General features: G+C 41.3%; 1 protein-coding gene across 1 annotated transcript; it reads right to left on the reverse strand.

Moving 5' to 3' along the window:
- Positions 1-5,743: 5,743 nt before the first annotated feature.
- Positions 5,744-27,176, reverse strand: LOC132888436 (extracellular calcium-sensing receptor-like). The gene is made up of 6 exons (XM_060924487.1): positions 26,986-27,176; positions 17,979-18,255; positions 14,184-15,002; positions 12,894-13,103; positions 10,598-10,721; positions 5,744-6,648 (listed from the first exon to the last, which is right to left on the reverse strand). The coding sequence occupies exons 1-6, from the start codon at positions 27,174-27,176 to the stop codon at positions 5,744-5,746; spliced, it is 2,526 nt and encodes an 841-aa protein (XP_060780470.1).

Below are 27,176 nucleotides of genomic sequence, written 5' to 3' on the forward strand. Positions count from 1 at the left end.
AACCAATGAGCTGTTTCATATGATGGAGTTGTTGTAGCAGATATTAGTGGGAAAAGGGCTTACAGAGTCTTTTCTAAGCTGCATGTCATGGTTGATTGCTGTCAGCAGGGAAGAAATAGGTAGTGGTGGGGAATTGGAGATGACTCCAACTGGGAGAGGAAAAAAAAGATGGTTAAAAAAAATCAAGACAGATAAATTCTTAGATTTTTTAAACATAATTTTTTTAAATGTTTAAACTGTTAAAATTAATCCAGATTTATCATTTATTATGAAAGTTATATTTAAAATTATTAACCATTTCACACATTATTTATCAGATTTTCTAATCTCTTTTTTTTTTTTTAAATGTTGCAGTAGGGGCGTGGTTGAGCATCAGCTGTGGGCAGCAAGGAGTCAGCTGGAACCGGCAGGTAGCACATGATGAATTGCACCTGTGTTTGATTACTGGCAATTTACTCATGTGTTTTTCTGTGTTCTTGCAAAGTGATGCCAGTAATCAGAAAAAGAGAGCTGAGCTAGCCAGCGCCATGTTTGTTGTGTGTGCATGTATGAAAACTAGTGTCACTAAAAAGTGAAGGGAAAGAAAAATAAAAATACACCTCGAGTTGTCAAACCTGTCTCCCAGTTCCACATTCCCTAGCCTACAAGACTGCTACACTGGTGCAGAAACCTAGGATTGAGGAGATAGCACTGTCATGGAGTCCACATTAGTGGAGGAGATCCTCCAGATCCTCATCAGCAATCACCAACCATCAGGCCCCTGTCATGCTGGGTGCAGATCAGAAGCAGCGCTTCCAGGTTCTGCTCCAGGCCCAGGAAGAGGACCAGCAGGTCAGCCTGCCAGTCCAGATACTCAAGATGGGGCCATAGGACAATCCAGAAGTGTTTGTGGAGCTGTTCGAGTGTGTTGCTGAAGTGTGCTCATGGCCAACCTTGCAGCGGGTGGTCCATCTATTGCTGCTACTGTTGGAGGAAGCCCAGCTTGCAGCTCAACATCTCAGAGCCACCAACCTGCAGGAATATCCAGACCTGAAGTGGGTGATTCTTCACTGGGTCAGCCACACACCGGATCATCATCAAAAGCACTTCCATGCACTAGCATACAGTGAGCTCGGCCACCTGTTCACCTTTAGCCAACAGTGCCAATACTTTTGCCAATGGTGAATGCTGACTGAAGAATGTCCTCTACAGGGGACATCAACTGACTGGTACTAGAGTAGTTCAGTGTTCGACTGCCAAGAGGAACATCGGCCTGGGTTCAGTGCCACCATGCAGCACCACTGAAGGAGTGCCACCATGCAGCACCACACTGAAGGAGCTTCCTCCAGCTGAAGGATTATCTGCAGATGTTTCTGGGAGCATGCATTCCTGCAACTTCTTGCCCTTTCTCTCAATCTCTCCTCACCCCTCTTCTACCCTGCCACTGTGGAAATGGTGACCAATTCCCCCAAAGCCCGGTCCCCAAACCCATGTCCCTCTCCATTTTCCCTCACCCCCTTATACCTCTTTGTCAATGCTGCCATTAACTCCCTATCTTTCTCCACAGGTGGAGCCATCCATGCTCACCAAGACTGAGACAAAGCCAGGCAGGCCTGCAGGCACAGTGAGAAAGCCAGGCATTTCCGGGATCAGTGTCCCCTTAAAGAGGCAAGGATGCTGATTCACATTGCATTGTAGATGATTTACTGGAATTTTTTAATTTAAATATGACCCAAATTATGGATGATATTGCTCCATTCAAAATCAAAAGAGTCAATGATAAGCAGAAAGCACCATGGAAGCAGTACCCGGCTGTTAAACTGCTAAAGAGAGAATGTAGAAAGACTGAAAGAAAATGGCGCAAATCTAAACTTCACATCCATTATCAAATCCATAAAGAGATGCTTTGTAATTATAATTATGAAATTCGTAAAGCAAGACAGTCTTTCTTCTCCAATATCATCAGCAGGAATATGAACAATGCCCGTGTGCTATTTTCAACAGTAGAGAAGCTAACTAATCCCCCACCACAATTAGCACCTGAACTTCTCTCAGTTAATAAATGCAATGAGTTTGCATCCTTCTTCAAAGGTAAAATTGATAAAATACGGCAGAATATTTCTCATAATATATCTCAGTTGCAAAAAATTGAAAAACTGCAATCACCAATGACACAGATAGATAACTTTAACACAATGTCAGAATTTTGTTTAATTGATTATGAGACTCTTGAAAAAACTGTTCAAAATCTCAGTTCCTCAACATCTGAACTGGACATTCTGCCCACCAACTTTTTTAAGTCTGTTCTTCATCTTATAATTACAGATGTGCTTCAAATTATAAATACATCCTTGGAGACTGGTGTTGTTCCTGTGTCCCTAAAAAAAGCTGTTGTAAAGCCCCTTCTTAAAAAAAATAATCTGGATCCTTCAGTGTTAAATAATTACAGGCCAATATCAAATCTACCATTCATCGGGAAAATCCTGGAAAAAATTGTCTTCAATCAATTAACTGCCTTCTTGATATCAAACAGACGTTTTGATAATTTTCAGTCAGGATTTCGTGCCAATCATAGCACTGAAACAGCGCTGATTAAAGTTATAAATGACATACGTCTTAATACTGATGCAGGCAAAACATCGGTCCTGGTATTACTGGACCTCAGTGCAGCTTTTGATACTGTTGATCACAACATACTGCTATATCGACTTGAACACTGGGTTGGATTGACTGGTAAAGTTATCAATTGGTTAAAATCATACTTAAAAGATAGAAGCTTCTTTGTTACCCTGGGAAATTGTTCCTCAACGTCAATGCCCTTGACCTGTGGTGTCCCCCAGGGGTCGATTCTTGGACCATTACTTTTCAACCTTTATATGCTCCCACTTGGGCAAATTATCAATAAAAATTCAATTTTGTATCACTGCTATGCAGATGATACCCAAATTTATTTTGCTCTATCACCAAATGATTATGCTCCCCTTGAATGTCTCTACCAGTGTATCGATCAAATCAATAGCTGGATGTCACAAAATTTTCTTCAGCTGAACACAGATAAAACAGAAGTAATTCTATTTGGAAAAAAAGATGAAAGACTCAGGATTACCACTATTCTTGACACAAAAGGGATTAAAACTAAAGAAATGGTTAAAAATCTTGGTGTTTTCATTGACAGCGAGCTAAACTTTGACAGTCACATGAAAGCAATCACTAAAACAGCATTTTATCACCTAAAAAACATTTCCAAACTAAGAGGACTTATGTCAAAACATGATCTGGAAAAACTAATACATGCCTTCATCTCTAGTAGGGTTGATTACTGCAATGGCCTTTTCACAGGCCTGCCAAAAAAGACCATCAAACGACTTCAGCTGGTTCAAAATGCAGCGGCTAGGGTTCTCACACGAACAAAAAGAACAGAGCACATTACTCCAATTCTAAGGTCCCTTCACTGGCTTCCAGTAAGCTACAGAATTGACTTTAAAGCATTGCTGCTGGTGTACAAATCTCTAAATGGTACAGGGCCCAATTACCTCTCTGATATGTTGCAGCGACCTAACCCAATCAGATCTACCAGATCGCAACAGAAAAATTTACTATTAAAACCAGCTGTTAAAACAAAGTGTGGTGAAGCAGCTTTTAGCTACTATGCAGTACAGCTATGGAACCAACTGCCAGAGGACATTAAAAATGCTCCTGCTGTTGGCAGCTTCAAATCTAGGTTAAAGACCAAGTTGTTTTCAGATGCTTTCTGTTAAATAATTAATATTTTTACATTTTTTATAATCTTTACTTTCTCTGCATGTTTTAAATTTACTTTAACTTTATTCTATTTTATTCTGCTAGTTTTTTTCCCTTTCTCTTTCTTTTTCTCCTTTTTCTTTTTGGCATTTTAATATTTTATTTCTACTGTTGTTTAATTCTTATTATTTTCTTTTAATTCTTTTAATTCTTTTAATTAATTATTTTAGAATAAAGATAAAATTATTTTATGTAATTTTATTTCTCTATTGTTTACTGTTTTGTTTTTACTTCTGTAAAGCACATTGAACTGCCATTGTGTATGAAATGTGCTCTATAAATAAACTTGCCTTGCCTTGCCTTGCCTTGCTGATGCACCTTGGGCTTCCACCAATCGAGCAGGAGCATACCAAGTGGCAGTGAGTATTCAAGGGGTGGTAATCAGACCATGGTTCAACAAAGCCTGATTCAATGCAGGGCATTGGGAAATGCACAATTGATGAAGGTGTGGTGTGGACACAGAGATGCTCCCAAGTGTCCACTGCTGCCCTTCATGATCCAATTTGGGGCGAAAAGCATAGTGTGGAGGCAGCAGTCAGTCCTTGCCTCATCCATCCACTAATCCTGGGGACAGATTGGCCAAGGTTTAAAACATTAATAAAGTACTTGTTTGTGGATGGAAATTGCTGTAGCATGCCTCAGGGGGATTCCTGCACAATGTTATCTGGGGAGGCAATCCCAGGGCCATCTGTATCCACGCCATGTCATGGGGGCACATAAAGCAGAGAGGGCTCCACCCCTCTGCTCTCTGCAGGGATTTCCCTTTGGGATTTCCTGTTGAAGCTATTGCAAGATGAAACTCTAAGGCATGCTTTTGACCAAGCGAAAGCGCTTGATAGTCAAAACTTCCAGCCTAATGTTGTAATCTCTGATGCATATTTTTCTATTATTAAAGGTAGGCTATATTGAATGATACAGGACACTCAAACAGGAGAGGAAACAATCCAGTTGCTGGTCCCAAAGAGCCATAGAGAACTTTTATTCCATATAGGTCACCAAAATCCCATGGCAGGTCATTTAGGTCAGGATAAAAGACTGAACTGACTCATGGCCCAGTTCTATTGGCTACCCCAAAAGTGCAATTACACCCTTTACCTTTTATTGAGATCACCTTCAAATGAATTGGCATGGATTTCTTTGAGCCATAAGCTCAATCTGCATGAGGGCATCACTTCATGTTAGTTTTAGCAGATTATGCAATGTGATTCCCAGAAGCAACATTTCTGCATGCAGTCATGCAAAAGCACTTTTCTGCTCTAGTTCCCAAAACTGGATCCCAAAATAAATCCAGACTGATCAAGGCACAATGTTCATGTCACACATGCAAACTGTATGAATTACTGGGGATTGAATCAATTCATACCAGTGTCTACCATCCACAAATATATGGACTGGTCAAATGATTTAGTCACATGCTTAAGAACATAATTTGTAAGTTCATTCACAGGGATGCTAGAAATTGTGACAAATGGCTTGACCTCCATTTACTTGCAGTGTAAGAGGTCCCACAAACCTGAACTGTTGAACTTTTACCTCATAATTCTTCAGCATAACCTCAAACTATCAGAAACTTGAAAACAACTGGGTATTACAACAGGACATTAACCCCGAACACACAAAGCTGGATGTGGAATGGATAGAGGAGGCTAATTAAGCTTTTGAATTTGATTGTCTTTATTACTAAATAGTAATTATAAACAGCAGAAACAGGTTACAAATATGAACTTTATGTAGAGGAAAATAGACAATTTTAAAGTAATAATAGAACAATTATTTTAACATTTACACCAACTGGCACTACCTTACACTCTGGGAGTATCAAAGTACCATTCATAATATTTAGTCAATTAATATTGGAAAAAAGGAAGTACAGAGGAAACTATAACTGATGAACATTAATTATTTCATTTTTTTATTCATGAGAAAGCAGTGAGGGTCTCACAGCAGATGCTAAATATTTTCTCTATTGTGTTTTCCCCATGAGAAATTTCTTGGTATTGTTTTCTGGCCTGAGTAAAATAATGTAACATTTTGGAGCAAATATACAGAGGAGGAGACCAAAACTGGAAGCCAGGATGGCAAATATCTCTACAACGACACTGTACTTTCCTGGTGAGCTGATATATGCTGGAACAAATGTGATCCACACAGCACAGAAGATCAACATGCTGAAAGTGATAAATTTGGCCTCATTAAAATTGTCTGGAAGCTTTCGGACAAAGAAGGCCAGAAGGAAACAAATGGCAGCTAACAGTCCAATGTACCCCAAAACAAGGGAAAAGCCTGTTATTGACCCCACCATGCACTCTAAAATGATCTTTGATCCTTGAATGCTTAAGTTTTGGTGAGGAAAGGGAGGACTGAGGGATAACCATACAACACATATAATCACCTGTATAGAAGTAAAGAACAGAACACTTCCTCTTTGCTGGCCTGGTCCAAACCATTTCATAAGGGCTGCAGATCCAGGTCTGGCTGAACGAAACACAACCAGAACCACAATGGTTTTGACCAGAATGCATGAGATGCAAAGAACAAAACTGATCCCAAATGCTGCTTGTTGTAGCCTACATGACCATAATGAGGGCTGACCCACAAACACCAGTGAACACAGGAAGCAGAGTTTGAGTGACAGCAAGAGCAGGAAGCTCAGCTCTGAGTTGTTGGCCTTGACGATAGGAGTCTGCCTGTAGTACACAAAAACCACACCCACCGCTGCTGTCGTCGTGGCACCACACACAGCAACAGCCATCAAGGTGATGCCCATGGTCTCGTTGAAGGAGAGGTACTCGACCTCACGTGGTATACATGCAGTCCTGAGACTGTTGGACCAGAATTCTGGGGGGCAGCGATAACATTCTAGTGAGCCTATAAAAGAGATTTGAGAATGTCATTTATAGGTGTATTTAATATTGTATAAGGTTTGCAAAAGGGGTTAGGTCCTCTGATATTTATTTTATAGCAACTAAAAACAGTAATTCCCTCAACAGTCTCTCTTTTTACTAAGACAAATGTTACTAAGAAATCACAAAGCCTTCCATCCTGAAGACTTTGTTTTGCTTTGACTGTTACAAAGAACTGATAATGGAGAAGCCTTCTGTAAATGTTAAATGAACACCATTCCAGAAATCTTCACCATCCACACATCAATAGATTATCTATGCCACTTGTCCTTCAAGGTCATGGGGGAAGCTGGAGCCAATCCCAGCTGACTTTGGGTGAGAGGCAGGGTACACCCTGGGCAGGTTACCAATTTATCATAGAGCTAACACAGGCCAAGTTTACATTAGACCATATCTGTCTCGTTTTCTTCACGGATGCACTGTCCGTTTACATTAAAACGCCTGGAAACGCCGGGAAACGGGAATCCGCCAGGGTCCACGTATTCAATCCAGATCATGTCTGGTCCGGTGCTGTGTAAACATTGAGAATACGTGGATACGCTGTGCTGAGCTCTAGCTGGCGTTGTCATTGGACAATGTCACTGTGACATCCACCTTCCTGATTCGCTGGCGTTGGTCATGTGACGCGACTGCTGAAAAACGGCGCAGACTTCCGCCTTGTATCACCTTTCATTAAAGAGTATAAAAGTATGAAAATACTGCAAATACTGATGCAAATACTGCCCATTGTGTAGTTATGATTGTCTTTAGGCTTGCCATCCTTCCACTTGCAAGTGGTAAGTGACTTGCGCACAGCGGCTCAGTCCCGAATCACTGCTCGTGCACTTCACTCGCTCGCTCTGTGAGCTGCGCAGGGCCGGAGTGCGCACCCTCCAGAGGGCACTCGCTGTTCAGGGCGGAGTGATTTGGAGCGCAGCCGCTGAGGAGGAAGCGATGAGCCGCACTGACACATTTCTCAACTTACATGCCGAATTAGTCATGTGATTAGCGTATCCGTGTATTGGCGTTGCTGTGTGCACGCAAATCGTGTATTGGCGTTGCTGTGTGCATGCTAATCATTTTTAAAAACGTTAATCTGATGATCCGCTGATACGGTCTAATGTAAACCCCACCACAGAGATGAACAACCATTCACACTCACATTCACAGCCATGAGCAATTTAAAGTCGTCACCTGACCTTATCCACATGTCTTTTGACTGTGGGAGCCAACCAGAGCACCCGGAGAAAATCCATGTAGACACAGGGAGAACATGCAAAATCTTCACCATATCACTACTTATACATTTTTAAATATATGTATATATGTTCATGTGGAAAGTCCACCATCCAAGGCTTTCATACTGATGCATACAAGGTTGTTAATATAGTAACTTATTAGAATAAGCACATTAATATAAACCTGTGATTTGTCCTGCAGCATGATATACTGTACAAGCTCCTGTTATAGAAATTTTTTTGAATAATTATTATAGAAAAAAGCTTCTGACAAATTCAAATCAGGAATTCAACAAACTGAATAATGTAGAATGATTTCATAGAATGTTGGAGAACCTCTGTGGTAATGGCAGAAATGGTAATAAATTATTTCCCGGATTTTAGCAATGACACAGTTGACATTTGATGTGTGTCCTTCTATGCAGATGATGTAAGCAATACTTAAGCTTTAGAGCCTATCTATTGCTGGGTTTCAGTTACGTGACTTTTCTTAGCGGTTTTACCAGAAGCGAAATAGCTGGTGGTCTAAACGGCTGCTGTAGTGCAAACAACTAGTGATAACTTATCAGAGTATGCTCATAATCTAGAAGCCACTGTTCACTTTAGATATATTCAGAAGATTGCTATGTGCAATGGAATCGACCCCTACAGTCTGGGAAAGAAGGATTTGTCATACAATCCCGAAAACTACCCTTCAGTCAAATTCCTCGACTTCTCGAACTATCTGGTGTTGCAGACATCCTTCTACACCAGAAAACAGATGAAAGCATGGAAGAGTATGGAGGGTACAACTTTTTTGTATGTGGCTGGGTAAAGGACCTCGCGATCAAGTCGCTGCCGAATTAATCTTTTATTGTTTTTGCCCGTATAGGTATGTTTTTTTTTGTAAGCTTTTCATTCACATCTTTACAACGAAGCACTGCAAGTTGAAGTGTAAAGGCCCGGTCCCACTGCACTTACGGATGCAAAGAGGATGTAAAACGTAAAAAAATCTTTGCCATCCGTTGGAAAACGCAATGCATCCGTTGTGTACTCATTGCATACGTGCTTCATACGCTCTATCCATCGAGCATCCGTCCACTGTGATTTCATCCACGCAAAAAGTTTTGAGCTGCACAAAACTTTTAGAACGGATGAACTTTCCGCCGTGTACGATGTAAATCCGCGACATATACGAGCAACAAACGTTCTATGTCCGTTATCATCCGTTAAACGTCTGCTGTATCCTCTCTGCATCCTCTGGGCATCCTCGCAACTCACATCCACTGCAGCTGAAAACGGAAAGAGGGAGGAAAGATAAGGTACATGAAACGTCTATTCATCGTTAGTAGCACGGAAATAGAAAGGATGTAAGTGTATGCATCTCATATATAAAGTATTCAAAACGGACAAAGCGTTTATATCTGGGATGTATCTCGTATATTTAGGATGTCTGGAGTATGTCTAGAGTATGTAGAAGGACACCTAGCGGACAATCGATATTTTGTATAAAAAGGGGGAGAAAATCATCTAGTAGTAGAGCTGTATCGATGTAGCCGCCAGCACGTCTTTCCGCTTTTTGCTGACGGCGTGCGTGCTGCATCCCTTTATATCCGCGGAGCAGACGCAATTCATACCCCCCGCATGCGCAGTGAACGGTCTGCATCCGATATACATCCGCACAACATCCCCTTTGTTTCCTTTAGGCGTACGTGATGCATCCCCTTCATCCGCTATGCATCCGCTCTTTCTGCTATGCGTCCGCTTCTCAGTTATCACCGGTAACCCCTTCGGAGCTATCATCCACTTCCATCCGCTTTCATCCGCTAGGCTTCCTATGAACATGCGTTTAACATCCCCGCTATATACTACCCACGTCCGTTCTTTTCCGTTCTGTTTTCGCAAATTTTCGCAAATTTTGTCCATTTCTGGAGTGGATGAAAACGGATAGAGCCACCCCCGAAATTTTGCTCGTCCGCTGTGTCCTTTTTGCATACGTTTTGTGTCCATCGGCCAGTGGGACCGGGCCTTAAACAAACAACTGTTCACTTGATTCTCACTTGTATTCACTCTTCTCTCTCAGGTAAATCATTCACAAAGATCATCAGAAACCCCTTTAAAGACCTGGATCTTAGTTAAACAAGACGGAGAAGTGATCACGGCACATTGTAACTGTATGGCTGGGTAAGGATTTTGTCGTGACCTTCATGCATATGGACTTTGTGAGGAGTGAGGAGTAAACAAAGAAACAGCTGGGGGCTTTAGCACTTCATGACAAAAAAAGTACCATAAAATAACAACACATCGCAAGAAAAGTACTTGGAAAACACTAAGAACATAGCTGAGAGGGAAATACAAACCTTTCACGAACCGATCACTGCAAACTTGAGCATGCTTCGACTCGACTCCCTTCGATTTCACTGAGAGGTTCAAAAGCCACCTTTCTTGATGTGTTTTTGTGAAATCCTGTGTTCGTTCACCCTTTATTAATTCACGGGGAACCCTGAAGAAACTTAGCAGTTTTAAGGTTTGATCGATTCAAACAACCTAAAACAATGCAAGCGTAAGGCATTTTTCATGCGAGCAATGCACCTTCTTTATACAAATGCTTTGTCGACTGAGCTTTGGTTGACCACCACGTAAAGTTTTGAATAATTAATGAGGCCACTCTGACGTCATGTGAAACCCAGCAATAGTGCTAAAGGGACATTTGATGACCTGTGGCATTGCTGAATTCGCCTTCAGCACAGGGCAGGCAGTCAAAGCAGCAAACCGGAAGGCCCTTCCTTATAGCTTTGCGTGTTCCTTGAGGGCATTCAGCAGTGCATACAGACACAGGCACCTGAAAAAAAAATATCAGAGAAAAATGGCATTTAGAACTCAAGTCAAAATTGTATGCAGTTTCAATTTTTATGATGCAATTCAACTCCTTCAGATATGCTTTTTTTTCCCTGTTAAACAGTTCATAAAAAATGCCCCCATTTTTAGTTGTATATCATTTTCCTGCACAGATAGGTTGATGATGCACACAGCCCTCTTGATGAAAGACCAAACATATAATTATAGTGGGGGCTGAATAACAAAACATAATTGTACAAAAACTTTCTGTGGAGTTCTGGGTTCAAATCTGGGTTTGATTCTACATTTAATCCTCATGGCTGACTGGACCTATTCTGTATGGAGTTTGCATATTTTCCGCAGGCCTGCATTGGTTTCCTCCAAGTGGCCCGATTTCCTCCCACAATCCAAAGACATGTAGATTAGACAACTGACTACTCCAAGTTGCCAATTGAGGTTTTTCACCCATGTGACCAAGTCTTGTGATGCATCGTTAGGCTGCCATTTTGGACATCACGGCTCGAATCAGTTTGAATGCGAGGAAGGCGACAAACGAAAAACATAAAAGAAAAAGGAGCGAGATGCAGAAAACACCTTCACTATCCAGCGACGTAGGGCATTTACAGGGCGAGCAGAGGGAGAGGTATTTGCAAAAATTGAGGTTAGCAGGCTTAGAGAACGACGTTTACCTGCTTCCACCAGGATTGTTCACTGACGTACAGAAGTACACGAAGCCCTCGTCTTTACCTGACTTCGGCCCACATGATCTGCATACCTATGTCGTTAAAAACCCATCGCCATACACAGGTATTGATCTGAAAGCATATAAGAGTTTGGATGCCTACAAATATTGTGTGTCAGACTGGGTAACATGCCTACATCAGCGGGTCGTCCCTGGAGCCGGTGGTCGCCATCTTATTACAGCTAAGGTTTGTTCACATTTTCATTTACTTTCGGTCCTCAGGATAAACAAAATGTTATTAAATGTCATTGAAATAACTTCTTAGTCTGTTGAGACATGGCCCGTTATAAATTTGCTGTTACCAGGCAATGACCAAGAACTGTATTATTAGGGTCAGTGTCCATGTTGTAGCAGTGTACTAGCAGCTAGCTGTTAGCACTAGCTAATGTCAACAACACAGTAGCTAGTATGTTACTGTAGCAATGTTTACATTCAGTCATTTGGATGACTGTTAAAACCTTTCAGTCTCAAGTTTTTCCTTTACTGTATTTACTAGTTTACTGTAATTATGATCCGGCAGCTATTTACACAGGATCCAGTGTAAATAGCTGCCGGAGCGCGCTGCGGCTTGCTCCCCCTCAAATTAAGCAGCGCGCTCCGGCTTGCTCCCGGAGTGCTCCGGCCGAGGTTCCGGAGCGCGCTCCAGCTTGCTCCCCCTCAAATTAAGCAGCACGCTCCGGCTTGCTCCCGGAGTGCTCTGGCCGAGGTTCCGGAGCGCGCTCCAGCTTGCTCCCCCTCAAATTAAGCAGCGCGCTCCGGCTTGCTCCCGGAGTGCTCCGGCCGAGGTTCCGGAGCGCGCTCCAGCTTGCTCCCCCTCAAATTAAGCAGCGCGCTCCGGCTTGCTCCCGGAGTGCTCCGGCCGAGGTTCCGGAGCGCGCTCCGGCTTGCTCCCCCTCAAATTAAGCAGCGCGCTCCAGGAGCAAGCCTGAGCTAGCAAGGAGCTAGCTTGACCTTCAAAATGGCGGACACCGGGGCGTCATGTGACCCTGTGACGTCAGGTGAAATACCTCAATTGGTATGAATGTGAGTGTGAATGGTTGTTCATCTCTGTGTTAGTTCTGCAACCCAGGGTGCTCACCTGAATTCAGGTGGGATTGGCTTCAGTTTGCCCCATGACCCTGACAGATAAGTGGTATCAATAATGGATAAATAGATGCATTCATATTCAGTAATCCATTTAACTGAAGCCTATCAAGGCAGAACACACATTAGATGAGATGCAAGCCTATCACAGGGAATCACTCACACACTGAGTTGCACTCTCTCTCTCTCTCTCTCTCTCTCTCTCACACACACACACACACTGAACTACTGGGGTGTTTTAAGGAAGTCTCTCAAAGAACCTGAACAAAACTCTTGCAAATGAGGAATATGATACACCACATTGACAATAAGTCAGGACCACAGGCAATGCTGTGGCAGCCCCTGAGTTACCTTGTTTGAGTTTCCTGGCCATCTCATGACAGATTCCTTTATGATGAGGTTAGAACCCTCCAGACGGCCAATGAGGACATATTTCAAGACTCCTCCAGGACCTCTCTGCCAATTCACTATGTCATAAACAGCTGGAATCTCCCCATCTTGAAAATAAAACTCCTCTCCAAGCTGAGTTGTGAAATTGACCAGCCGAAGGTGCTCCAAGAGCTAGGAGGAGAATAAGATGGTGAGCGAGAAGGACTGTCACATTGAGGATAGGCTATGACTTTTTTTTTTTTAAGTTCTCCACTTCAGTTTTAGGACTTTTTCTTCTTGATGATTATGTATTAACTTGTAGATTTAATTTATTTATTTACTTATTTATTTTTTAGAGCTTTTACATTTGAACTTTCTGGTTTCTCTGGACCATGCTGCAGTTGATTTTTTTTCTTTTATTATTATTATTAGTAGTAGTAGTAGTAGTACGAAGATGTTTATTGTAAATCTTCATAAGAGAGAAAAAATGAGAGGCTGGTGAGGTGAAAACTGTTTATATCTGCGATAATGTAAATGATAACAGGAACTACTGTAACTTTCCTTGAAGGTTTTGCAAAACATTAAATGCAACTATAAAAACATGATTCTTCTTTCATTAATTGCTTGAAATATTTAATCTTTGTGGGTGGCACAGTGGTGTAGTGGTTAGCACTGTCGCCTTATAGCAAGAAGGTTCTGGGTTCAAGCCCAGTGGCGAACGGGGGCCTTTCTGTGTGGAGTTTTCATGTTCTCCCCATCTGTGTGGGTTTCCTCCAGGTGCTCTGGGTTTCCCCACAATCCAAAGACATGCAGGTTAGGCTAATTGGTGGCTCTAAATTAGGTAAAATAGGTGTGAATGAGAGTGTGAATGGTTGTTTGTCTCTACGTGTCAGCCCTGTGATGACCTGGCAACTTGTCCAGGATGTACCCCGCATCTCACCCATAGTCAACTGGGATAGGATCCAGCTTGCCTGTGACCCTGCACAGGATAAGCGGTAACAGATAATGGATGGAATTTAATCCTAGCAAAATTATGGTGGCATACAAAAAATAGAATTTCAGGACTTGAAAATGATCAACTCTGGGATCATACAACTCCATCATAACCTAGAGATGTGTTTTATTTAATAAATATTCAAATCAATGTTTAAATCCAACAGGAAGTATCACTGATGACTTTCAGCAATATTATAAATGAAGCATTATAAATAAAATGCTGTTATAAATTCAAAATTATATAGATTTTAAATGTTGACCAATCACATGTCTCACCTTTGGCATAGTGATGATGTCTGGAGATGAACAGCCTGGGGTCTTCATAGGGTCAGAACTGTTAGGTGCAGTGCAGGCCAGCAAAGAGTGGAGTGCATATGCAGCTGCATAAACAGCCAGATACACATTATAAGTGACTCTTAAGTTGGAGACATCTGTAACACCATTTTGTACCCCCTCCAGACTTTCCTTCCCACTGCATGAGGGTAAGTCACTCTGAGAGGCTACTGGGCTGCAGCCAAATGTCCTCTCCCATAACTCCCTCAGAATTGTGTCTCGAGGATACTGGGAGGGATGGAGCTCTCTTAGGTGTTTCTCAAATCCAGGAATGGGTGCACTCCTCACGGCCACTCCCAGTGTGCCTTGAGTAATGGTATACAGTGCAGCATTGCTCAAGAGGTGGCTACTGGTACTCCAGATCTCACTCGCAAGGAACTGTCGGTCTGTCACATTTCTGCGAACCAGCTCAGTGAGAAGCACTTCTACATCCATATACCAAGCAAATACCATGATCACACGAGCAGATGAGCTCTGCACCGTCTTTACGGCACGGTCAACATCTTTTGCCAATTTCTCACGGACAAGAGTGCTGACAAAAGCTAGGCAGATGCCAGTACCTTTTGTCTCTTCTCGAAATGCCTGCACTGCTTGGAGTCCATAGTCATTATCTGCCACCACAGCACCAACCCAAGTCCAGCCAAAACGTTTGGCCATCTGGGCCATGGTGCGAGCCTGATACTTATCACTGGGGATGGTGCGAAAGAAATTGGGATACGCTCGTCTGTTACTGAGACATACACATGTAGCCAGGTAGCTGATCTGAGGAATAAACAGAATATGTTCCCAACATACTTGAACATGATGATAAACACTCTATGGACAAAAGTATGTAGACACCTGACCATCACACTCATGTGTGCTTGAACATCCCATTCCAGATTTTCTCCCACTTTGCTGATATTATAACCTTCACCCTTTACGGAAGGCTTTCCACTAGATTTTGGAAGGTGGCTATGGGGATTTGTCCACTTGAATACAAAAGAATTGATGAGGTTATGTAACGATGTCAGGCAAGTAGACCTGCCATGTAGTTGGCATTCCACTTCATCCCAAAGCTGTTCAACTGGGTTGAGGTCAGCACTCTCTGCATGCTACTCAATATCTTCCACACCAATGTTCACTTTCTACGTCTTCCTGGATGTCACTTTATGCACCAGGGCAATGTCAACATTACCTTAGTTCCAGGGAAGGAAACTCTTACAGTGTACAAAGACATTCTAGACAAGTTGATGTTTCAAACTTTGGAGCAACAGTTTGGGGAAGAAGCACATATGGGTGTGATGGTCAGGTGTTCACATACTTTTGGCCATATTGTGTACCTCGCTCACTGACATTGGCTCAAACTAAAATTGTTCAAATACATCATATTATCTAATGTACTCTATATTCATTCTTGACACTGCATATCCATACTATATATGTTCTGTGCTCTATACAGGATACAGTGGTGCTTGAAAGTTTGTGAACCCTTTAGAATTTTCTATATTTCTGCATAAATATGACCTAAAACAATATCAGATTTTCACACAAGTCCTAAAAGTAGATAAAGAGAACCCAGTTAAACAAATGAGACAAAAATATTATACTTGGTCATTTATGTATTGAGAAAAATGATTCAATATTACATATCTGTGAGTGGCAAAAGTATGTGAACCTTTGCTTTCAGTATCTGGTGTGACCCCCTTATGCAGCAATAACTGCAACTAAACATTTACGGTAACTGTTGATCAGTCCTGTACACCGGCTTTGATGAATTTTAGCCCATTTCTCTGTACAGAACAGCTTCAACTCTGGGATGTTGGTGGGTTTCCTCAAATGAACTGCTGGCTTCAGGTCCTTCCACAACATTTCGATTGGATTAAGGTCAGGACTTTGACTTGGCCATTCCAAAACATTAACTTTATTCTTCTTTAACCATTCTTTGGTAGAACGACTTGTGTGCTTAGGGTCGTTGTCTTGCTGCATGACCCACCTTCTCTTGAGATTCAGTTCATGGACAGATGTCCTGACATTTTCCTTTAGAATTCACTGGTATAATTCAGAATTCATTGTTCCATCAATGATGGCAAGCCGTCCTGGCCCAGATGCAGCAAAACAGGCCCAAACCATGATACTACCACCACCATGTTTCACAGATGGGATAAGGTTCTTATGCTGGAATGCAGTGTTTTCCTTTCTCCAAATATAACGCTTCTCATTTAAACCAAAAAGTTCTATTTTGGTCTCATCTGTCCACAAAACATTTTTCTAATAGACTTCTGGCTTGTCCACGTGATCTTTAGCAAACTGCAGACGAGCAGCAATGTTACTTTTGGAGAGCGGTGGCTTTCTCCTTGCAACCCTGCCATGCACACCATTGTTGTTCAGTGTTCTCCTGATGGTGGACTCCGGAACATTAACATTAACCAATGTGAGAGAGGCCTTCAGTTGCTTACAAGTTACCCTGTGGTCCTTTGTGACCTTGCCGACTATTACATGCCTTGGTCTTGGAGTGATCTTTGTTGGTCAACCACTCCTGGGGAGGGTAACAATGGTCTTGAATTTCCTCCATTTGTACACAATCTGTCTGACTGTGTATTGGTGGAGTCCAAACTCTTTAGAGATGGTTTTGTAACCTTTTCCAGCCTGATGAGCATCAACAATGCTTTTTCTGAGGTCCTCAGGAATCTCCTTTGTTCGTGCCATGATACACTTCCACAACCATGTGTTGTGAAGATCAGACTTTGATAGATCCCTGTTCTTTCAATAAAACAAGGTGCCCACTCACACCTGATTGTCATCCCATTGATTTGAAAACACCTGACTCTAATTTCATTTTCAAATTAACTGTTAATCCTAGAGGTTCACATACTTTTGCCACTCACAGATATGTAATATTGGATCATTTTCCTCAATAAATAAATGACCAAGTATAATATTTTTGTGTCATTTGTTTAACTGGGTTCTCTTTATCTACTTTTACGACTTGTGTGAAAATCTGATGATGTTTTAGGTCATATTTATGCAAAAATATAGAAAACTCTAAAGGGTTCACAAACTTTCAAGCACCACTGTATGAGAGATGTGTTTTGAAAATCAGAGAATTTACTGAAAAGTTTTTCATTCAGCCATTTTTTTCTACATGCTTTTTATTCTGCTCCCAACAATTTTGAACAACAATTATAATTGTACTTCCCCAAGAATAAGTAATTTTTTAAGTGATCTTTTAATCTAATAATTTAATCATCTACATTCCTGACTTTACCCTACACTTTATTCATATTCAGCTTTCTATAGCAATTTTTTTTCACCCTTTTAACTGTTAAGTTTTCACAAACATCCTCAATACAGGTTTACGTCATGAACAAAATACAATTACACAAATATTACACTCATTATTTACATGTGAACAATGTTGCTCTGTCTATTCACCCTGGACATAGCACGATTATTATTATTGCTAAAATTCCCATCAACAGAGCACACTGGCATTATTTAAAGGCTGCTGTTCAGTTACTGAGGTTTGGATTAAACCCCTTCAATTCAGGTGACAAGTCAAATACCTACAACAACTAAATTTAGTACCTGATTGTGGTGGCTTCTTATTTCCACCACTGGAACAAAATGATAAAATAGTGTATGCCTGGCAATACTTCATGGGCCCTGCTTTGATACCCATGATATTCGAATGCTTACAGATCACTCTGTACAGTGGCACATTGCCTATTTAATAACCATGCTCGATATAACACTCACCATTGGTACACGCAGTGGGCTCAGAACTCTGGACTGAATAATGCACTGTGTGGAACCAGAGTCTCCAATGATAAGTTTGGCAGGTCGGGTGGACTCACAGGTGCCATCTCCTCCACTGATCAGGGACATCACTGATCTCAGGCTATGTGGGTAGCGTGAGCAACTGTCCATGATACGGTAGCCCAGTCGAACCCCCGGCAGCAAAAAAGGATTTCTGTTAATCTCCTCCACAGCAAATACAACAGCCTGAGCCCACTGCATGGGACTCTCTTGAAACCTGAGCAGACAAGGAGAGGGAGTAAATAGCTGGATTATGGAAATCCTTGTGGTATTTGATACATGTGACAGAAGCTATGTGTAAAACAAGATAAAAATAAGTACACACACACACACACACACACACAAAGGGTAAAGTAGAACACTTAACATTGAACCTCAATATTAAAGTATAAAGTATATAAACTGTTTTTAACTGATCTAAATTCATCCTCTGGATGAGGCAAATCATGTTAAGATTATGAATAAGGAAAACTTGATAAATGTTACATAAAAGTGCAAAGTAAAAGAGTAGCAGAAGTATATAATTTTTTTTTAAGTTTACTCATTTTTAATTGTTTTATTAGCATTTTTCTTCTCTCCCATTTCAGCATAACAAATTAGTGAAGGGGGACAAGGTATTACTCATTCATCATTATCTCTAGCCGCTTTATCCTTCTACAGGGTCGCAGGCAAGCTGGAGCCTATCCCAGCTGACTACAGGCGAAAGGTGGGGTACACCCTGGACAAGTCGCCAGGTCATCACAGGGCTGACACATAGACACAGACAACCATTCACACTCACATTCACACCTACGGTCAATTTAGAGTCACCAGTTAACCTAACCTGCATGTCTTTGGACTGTGGGGGAAACCGGAGCACCCGGAGGAAACCCACGCGGACACGGGGAGAACATGCAAACTCCACACAGAAAGGCCCTCGCCGGCCACGGGGCTCGAACCCGGACCTTCTTATTGTGAGGCGACAGCGCTAACCACTACACCACTGTGCCGCCCCCAAGGTATTACTGATGCACTTTTTTAAAATGAAGGCTAGATGTTTAAAAATAATGAATAGTACAATGGGTATAGTCTTATTATCATCATTGCACCAATAACACATTTAAATCCGTTTTGTTTTGAGAGGGTGACCTATGTAAGCAGAGTATGTAATTGTACTATATGCTGTAAACACACACACAGATAGATAGATAGATAGATAGATAGATAGATAGATAGATAGATAGATAGATAGATAGATAGATAGATAGATAGATAGATAGATAGATAGATAGTAACCTACTTCGTTTGGAGCCACAAAGCTGGACAATGCAGTAGTGTAGGTGCAGTTAAATATATTTGTCAACTAAAATTTGTATTTTCTACTTCACCTCCACTCTATGGAGTGAGGTATGCTAGTGAATTCAGGAGTATTTATCTCATCTCATTATCTGTAACCGCTTTATCCTGTTCTACAGGGTCGCAGACAAGCTGGAGCCTATCCCAGCTGACTACGGGCGAAAGGCGGGGTACACCCTGGACAAGTCGCCAGGTCATCACAGGGCTGACACATAGACACAGACAACCATTCACACTCACATTCACACCTACGCTCAATTTAGAGTCACCAGTTAACCTAACCTGCATGTCTTTGGACTGTGGGGGAAACCGGAGCACCCGGAGGAAACCCACGCGGACACGGGGAGAACATGCAAACTCTGCACATTAAGGCCCTCGCCGGCCACGGGGCTCGAACTCGGACCTTCTTGCTGTGAGGCGACAGCGCTAACCACTACAGCACCATGCTGCCAGGAGTATGTATTTATTTATTTATAATTATTAAAGTATGTCACCTAAAGTTACCATACGTAGGATTATTTATTAAACTTACATTCCTGAAGGGAGAGTTGAGACAGTTCATCATGTTACAAAAATAAATAAATATATATATATTTTTTAAATTGGTGTTAAAAATGTGGGCATGTCCCTGCATGAGGATTAAGCTTATTTCATTCCTTCTTGAGAACGGAACAGTTTTGTCTCTTCAGGGTTTGGGTAAACTGACATATTTCTGTCACTGTACCAGCACTGTGTTCATACAGTTCAAGTTTTGATAATCAATAAAAATTAAAAACATCAGCCTAGGTATTTTATTTTTGCTTCATGTCTCCTCGCTATGTCCTAAGTCTTCCCTCAATGTCTCATGTCTCCCTGCAAAACATGAGAGAAAAAGTGAAGCCTGAAGGCCAGTATATGTGACAAGTATATGTGACAATGCTGTAGTAAGAGGGTACAGTAAATACTCTCTAAAGTAATATGAATGTGACGCTACCTGCAAAGAATTTTACACGATCTACAAAAACTGAAAACTTGTCCCAGATTTATATCAAATCCATCCATTATCTGTAGCCTCTTACCCTGTCCTACAGGGTCACAGGAGCCTATCCCAGCTAACTATGGGCAAAAGGTGGGGTACACCCTGGACAATTCGCCAGGTCATTGCAGGGCTGACACATAGACACAGACTACCATTCACACTCAATTTAGAGCCACCAATTAGCCTAACCTGCATGCGTTTGGACTGTGGGGGAAACCAGAGCACCCAGAGGAAATCCACACAGACATAAGGAGAACATGCAAACTCCACACAGAAAGGCCCTCGTCGGCCACTAGGCTTGAACCCAGGGCCTCCATGCGGTGAGGCGACAATGCTAACCACTACCCCTTATGCTTCAGGACAAACTGAACAGAATGCGAGTGGACCCCTGCCTGGTCACCTGGATCTCCAGCTACCTTACTGACAGGCCACAGTACGTCAGGCTGAAGGACATCACATCTGACACTGTGATTAGCAGCACCAGAGCACCTGTGTATATGGCAAATAAAAAATCTTGAATCTTGAATCTTCTCTTCACCCTGTACACCGTGGACTTCTGCTACAACTCGGAGCTGTGTCACATTCAGAAGTTCGCCAATGACACAGCCATAGTGGGGTGTATCAGGGTGACAGAGAGGAGGAGTATAGGAGCCTGGTGAGGGACTTTGCCATTTGGTGCAGCAGGAACCATCTGCAGCTCAACACCTCGAAGACCAAGGAGCTGGTCATTGACTTTGGGAGGTCCAGACTAAGGTCATGACCAGTTCTGATCGAGGGAGTCAAGGTGGAGGCTGTGGATTCCTACAAGTACCACGGGCTGTGGCTGGACAGCAAGCAGGACTGGACTTGCAACACCAACCACCTGGACAGGAAGGTACAGAGCAGGCTATACTTCCTGAGGAAGCTGCGGTCCTTTAACATCTGCAGGAAACTCCTGTGGATGTTCTATCAGTCCGTGGTCGCCAGTGTCCTGTTTTACACCGTGGTGTGCTGGGGGGGCAGCACATCCAAGAAGGACACATCCAGGCTGGACAAACTGATCAGGTGGGCCAGGTCTGTGGTCGGTATGAAGCTGGAGACTCTGGTGACAGTGGCAGAGAAGAGGACTATGGACAAACTACTGAACATCATGGATGATGTCAGTCACCCTCTGCACACCGTCATCAGCAACCAGAGGAGCCTGTTCAGTGACAGAATGCTCCTTCCCAAGTGCAGGACTAACAGACTTAAAAACTCCTTTGTCCCTCACGCCATCAGACTGTACAACTCCTCTCTGGGGGGGAGGAGGGGTAACAGGAGGACAGAGGACGGGGAGGAGCAGTAGCAGTAGCCTAGCCTGATAAAAAGCAATACTGGACAATGTGCAATATAAATGTGCAATACCTCTCCTGCTGGACTTTTTTCTTTTTTGTGTATGTAAATACTTAATTTATCTAGAAGTTTTCTCTCTTTTCTATTCTCTTTTTATCCTGTAATGATGCTACTGGAATTTTAATTTCCCTGAGGGAACTAAGGGATCAATAAAGTTCTATCTAATCTAATCTAATCTAACCACCGTGCCGCCTTATAACAAATCCATATGAAATAAATTAAGATTGATAAAGTACTATCAATGAGTTTGGTCATTACTGACATATATATATATATATATATATATATATATATATATATATATATATAAGAAAGATTTTCTCACAATAGTATGAGAACACTTGTTAATAACTTGAAATATTCAAAAAATAAAACATTGTCTTTTGTTGTTGATGCTTTTTTAAAATGTTTGTGGGTTTGCTTTTTCATTACAATAGAGAACTAAAAGTAAACCAAATTACGCACGTCCGAGCATGTCTCATGTCGCATTTTAGAAAGAAAAAAAAAACACCACACAACAGTTTGCCTGTTATGCTAGGGCGTAATTTTGGGTAGGGACGCTAGGGACGTGTCCCTACCAATATTCAGCCGCTACTGTGTAATCACGATCAATAAAACCGATGTCCTAACCTGAGCAATGATTATATGGCACACAAAGGGTTAAATGTATGACACTGCTAATAATCCCCCCTCTAACGTAGATATACATTCTCTGATTAGCTACCTGTTTCTCACTAACTTACATGGTTGGCTATCCCAGCTGTCACTCCATCTGCTGTAAAAGCAGCACACTTCCCACAGCAGCCGTGACTACCCGCCCATCAACCCCCCCGTATCTCACACGTACACACCTGACCTACCCCACGCACACCCCACTCTCCGTCAGCCTACAAATTGAGCTGGACTTCGATGTCCATGCATGCTTGCCCTACGACTCGCATGCTGACTTGAGTATCATGGATGACGGCCCCCCTCCCAAGAAACGAGACATTCGTTCATTCTTCTTCAAAGTCAAGAATGTAAGTGCAGGGTTTCCGTCAAGCTTTAAAAACTCAACCAAATCCTTTTGATGTACCGTATGGAAACCCTTCATAAAAGTATTGCTGCGGCTCCTTAGGCAGGTTTAGCAATGTGACAGGACGCATCAGAGCTAGGCTACTGCATAGCTGCAGAGAAAAGGAATGCTGGAGCAATATCCTCGATGAATGAATGTTAAATTTATAGACCTAATGGTTTTACAGAATGTAAGTAGTCAGATGTAGGCTACTGCACGGCCATGCAGATGTGCGACTTGCATTTCAGAATCAACAGCGTGACAGCCGCTGAGTCTGCTGCTGAGTCTGCTGCGTTCACCATTTTACAGAGACCTCTTTCTACTACTACTAGGCTAGGCTAGATACAACAAATCCATGGTCCTTTACTGCCACCTACAGACGAATATTGGTAACTGCAGCATGAACATAAAAAGTCACAAGCACATCTGCAGTGAAAATCATCTCATCTCTCATCTCATTATCTGTAGCCGCTTTATCCTTCTACAGGGTCGCAGGCAAGCTGGATCCTATCCCAGCTGACTACGGGCAAAAGGCAGGGTACACCCTGGACAAGTCGCCAGGTCATCACAGGGCTGACACATAGACACAGACAACCATTCACACTCACGGTCAATTTAGAGTCACCAGTTAACCTAACCTGCATGTCTTTGGACTGTGGGGGAAACCGGAGCACCCGGAGGAAACCCACGCGGACAACATGCAAACTCCACACAGAAAGGCCCTCGCCGGCCCCAGGGCTCGAACCCAGGACCTTCTTGCTGTGAGGCAACAGCGCTAACCACTACACCGCCCAGTGAAAATCATAACACACGTTATGAACACAGAAACAGGCAACAAAAAGACATGATATGGAAAATGGAGGGGCAACAAAAAGACAAAAAAATGGGGGATATACTACAAATGCAATACTAATGTAATCATAATCATGCTATAATAGGCAATCACTAAATTATATATCCAAATATCATTTTAACTAAATTTGAGCTTAATTACAGAATAGAAAATGCCACCAGTAGCACCTATTTATGAGTGTCTCAATAAGGCAGTCAGTGAATTTTGAGACACCCCCCCCCCCCCCAATGTCAAACAATACAGATATTGAATTAAAAAAAAAACAATATTTAATGCTAAAAATGCTCTTCAAAAAGGGCACTTCAGCCATGGATGGAGATGTAGGGAGAGGTAAGGGTGGGATTTGAACCTGCAACCCTGGGATCCAAAAAATAACTCCCTAACCATTAGGCCACGACTGCCCTCATTAATGTATAAGATCTGCATGACATGAAATTATGATTGCTAATGGCAAAAAAAACACCACCTTTCGGAAGCTCTGCCTTGGATCACTTTTGTGTCCCCACCAATGTCAAAATCAAAGTTACTCCCTTGCTGTTATGGTATATACACGTATAATGGTGTTACTGAGATTTAAAAAAAAAAATAAAAGGTTTTGTTTTTGTTTTTTTTGGGGGGGAACGCAAAAACCTTTAGAAAGCTCGATGAATGAAGAGACATGAAAGAAAAACTGTCGAATATTGCAGACGAAATAAGCAAGGAATGTTCCCCCTGTATTTGTGGAATGTATAATCAAAATTTAGGGAAAAAAAATAATTAATTTGATCATGGATCTAGGAAAGAAGTGTAGCCTACTCCAGTACAGAGGTTTAAACACTACATGTTTGCGTCCATCTCGCGCGCTGCGTGCGTAACAGACGGCAACCAGATGTGAAATGTGCGCTCGAAGTTTTTGCCTTTGCATGTCAGATTGTACCAGAAAAGTTACATCATGTATGACTATGTCATGAAGAAAATAATATTTTAAGGATATTCTCAAGGATAGCGGCACGGTAGTGTAGTGGTTAGCGCTGTCGCCTCACAGCAAGAAGGTCCGGGTTCGAGCCCCGTGGCCGGCGAGGGCCTTTCTGTGCGGAGTTTGCATGTTCTCCCCGTGTCCATGTGGGTTTCCTCCAGGTGCTCCGGTTTCCCCCACAGTCCAAAGACATGCAGGTTAGGTTAACTGGTGACTCTAAATTGACCGTGAATGTGAATGGTTGTCTGTGTCTATGTGTCAGCCCTGTGATGACCTGGCGACTTGTCCAGGGTGTACCCCGCCTTTCGCCTGTAGTCAGCTGGGATAGGCTCCAGCTTGCCTGCGACCCTGTAGAACAGGATAAAGCGACTAGAGATAATGAGATGAGATGAGATATTCTCAAGGATACATCGTTTGTACCTTTAATCTGAATCCTTCACCTGGAAATCTGGATATACAATAGCTTAAACTATTTACCTTAAAAAAGAGTTGGACCATAATTACATTTTAAAGCATTAAAGGTACACTATATATATATATATTAAAACACTTAAAGGTACAAAATGTGTAATGCTTGATGGTAGCGACAGTTTCGTGGCTCTCGATCAGAGGTTCTCAAATATTTTGTACACTGTAAAAAAAAATCCATTGTTTTTACGGAAAAATGCTGTGGTTGCCAGAATACAGTGAAATGTAAACAACATTACAGAATAACTTGTACATTTCACTGGGATTCCATGTACAATTAATGATAACTATAACAATTAATGATAAATGTAAATTTTACAGGTATTCAATGTACAATAATCAATACATAACTGTTAATTTTACAGATATTCATTGTACAATAAAAAAGCATCTAGGAATGAATTGTGAGTGTTCTCGATTATTGGTTTTTGTGACTCCAAAATGATGGTTACAAGCAATGATCTAATAGACAGATATTTTATTTGATTTAGAGTTTTACGAAATGTGCCGGAGAGCCTCTACTGACATTTTTTTTTTTTTTTAACAGGGCAATGATATAATTTTAACTAAATGTCTGTAGAATTAACAGTAAATTTATGTAAAATCATGACATAAAAAACTGTAAATACAAAAACAATGAAGCAGTGTATAATTTACATCAATATACTGTAAAACTCCTAACCAAATACCACTGTTAATTTAACAGTAAGAATATGTTGAATTGATAATTTTTTTTGTAGAATTTACAAATTGTTGTAGTTTAAACACAGACAAACTGTAATACTAAAACAGAATGTGATAGTTAAAATTACATCATTGCCCTGTTAAAAAAAAAATAAAAAAAATACATTTAGTTATCATTAACTGTACATGGAATCCCAGTGAAATGTACAAGTTATTATGTAATGTTGTTTACATTTTACTGTATTCTGGCAACCACAGCATTTTTCCGTAAAAACAACGGATTTTTTTTACAGTGTATCACATTCTGTTTTAGTATTACAGTTTGTCTGTGTTTAAACTACAACAATTTGTAAATTCTACAAAAAAATATGATCAATTCAACATATTCTTACTGTTAAATTAACAGTGGTATTTGGTTAGGAGTTTTACAGTATATTGATGTAAATTACACACTGCTTCATTCTTTTTGTATTTACAGTTTTTTATGTCATGATTTTACATAAATTTACTGTTAATTCTACGGACATTTTTTACAGTGCCAGGGACACATTTAACTGGAGCCTAAATTAAATTCCACAGACCCCTCAGTACAGATTTCATAAACACTTTTTTTTTGTCTTCAACAATATATTGTCTATTTATTCGAGTCATAGAACATTCAGTTCCTAAACTTTCCACCAACAGAACATTATTTATATGTGTACTTTTTTGAGTCATTGAATAAAAATAATAACACTTACAACAGACCAGATTTAACAGGACTGGCTAGTGAGGCAAATGGGATGAAGCAGAGAAAACTTCACTTCATTGCTGTTCATTGATGTGGCATTCAAGGCTTAAACCTAATTTCACCTTGCTTCCCATTTATCAATATTGCATACCTCTGTTTCTTTCTCTGTTAACAACATGTACATAATTTAAAATAATAATAATAATAATAATAATAATTTATAGTCCTGACATTTTGACAGAATGGCTGGCATATAACCAGCATATAACACTGATGTCCAGTGCACGCTTGTTGTTAAAAATAAATAAATAAATAAATAAATAAAAATTCATAATGACAAATGATCCAGGTTTGCCTGTGAAGAAGAATCATAAACAAACAATAATGATATTGTTAAAAAATGTCCTGCATCAGTGTTATTAGTCAGTTAAATATCTGATGACTTTGGGAAGATATGGAGAGAGATACAACTCACTCACTCATGACAGGGCTGCAGGTACGGTTCTTTGGTGAAGCTCAGGTCAAGGGGTGATGACTGCATGTAGAAATTGATGAGTGCGCCAATGACCACATCACCATCCTGAGAGAGACCCACAGTGTCAAGATGGTGTGCACGGTCCAGGTACACACAGCTCTCCTCCAGAGTTGTCCCCACCACAACCTCATACAT

This window comes from Neoarius graeffei, chromosome 6, assembly GCF_027579695.1.
Source record: "Neoarius graeffei isolate fNeoGra1 chromosome 6, fNeoGra1.pri, whole genome shotgun sequence".
Classification (NCBI taxonomy): Eukaryota; Metazoa; Chordata; class Actinopteri; order Siluriformes; family Ariidae; genus Neoarius; species Neoarius graeffei.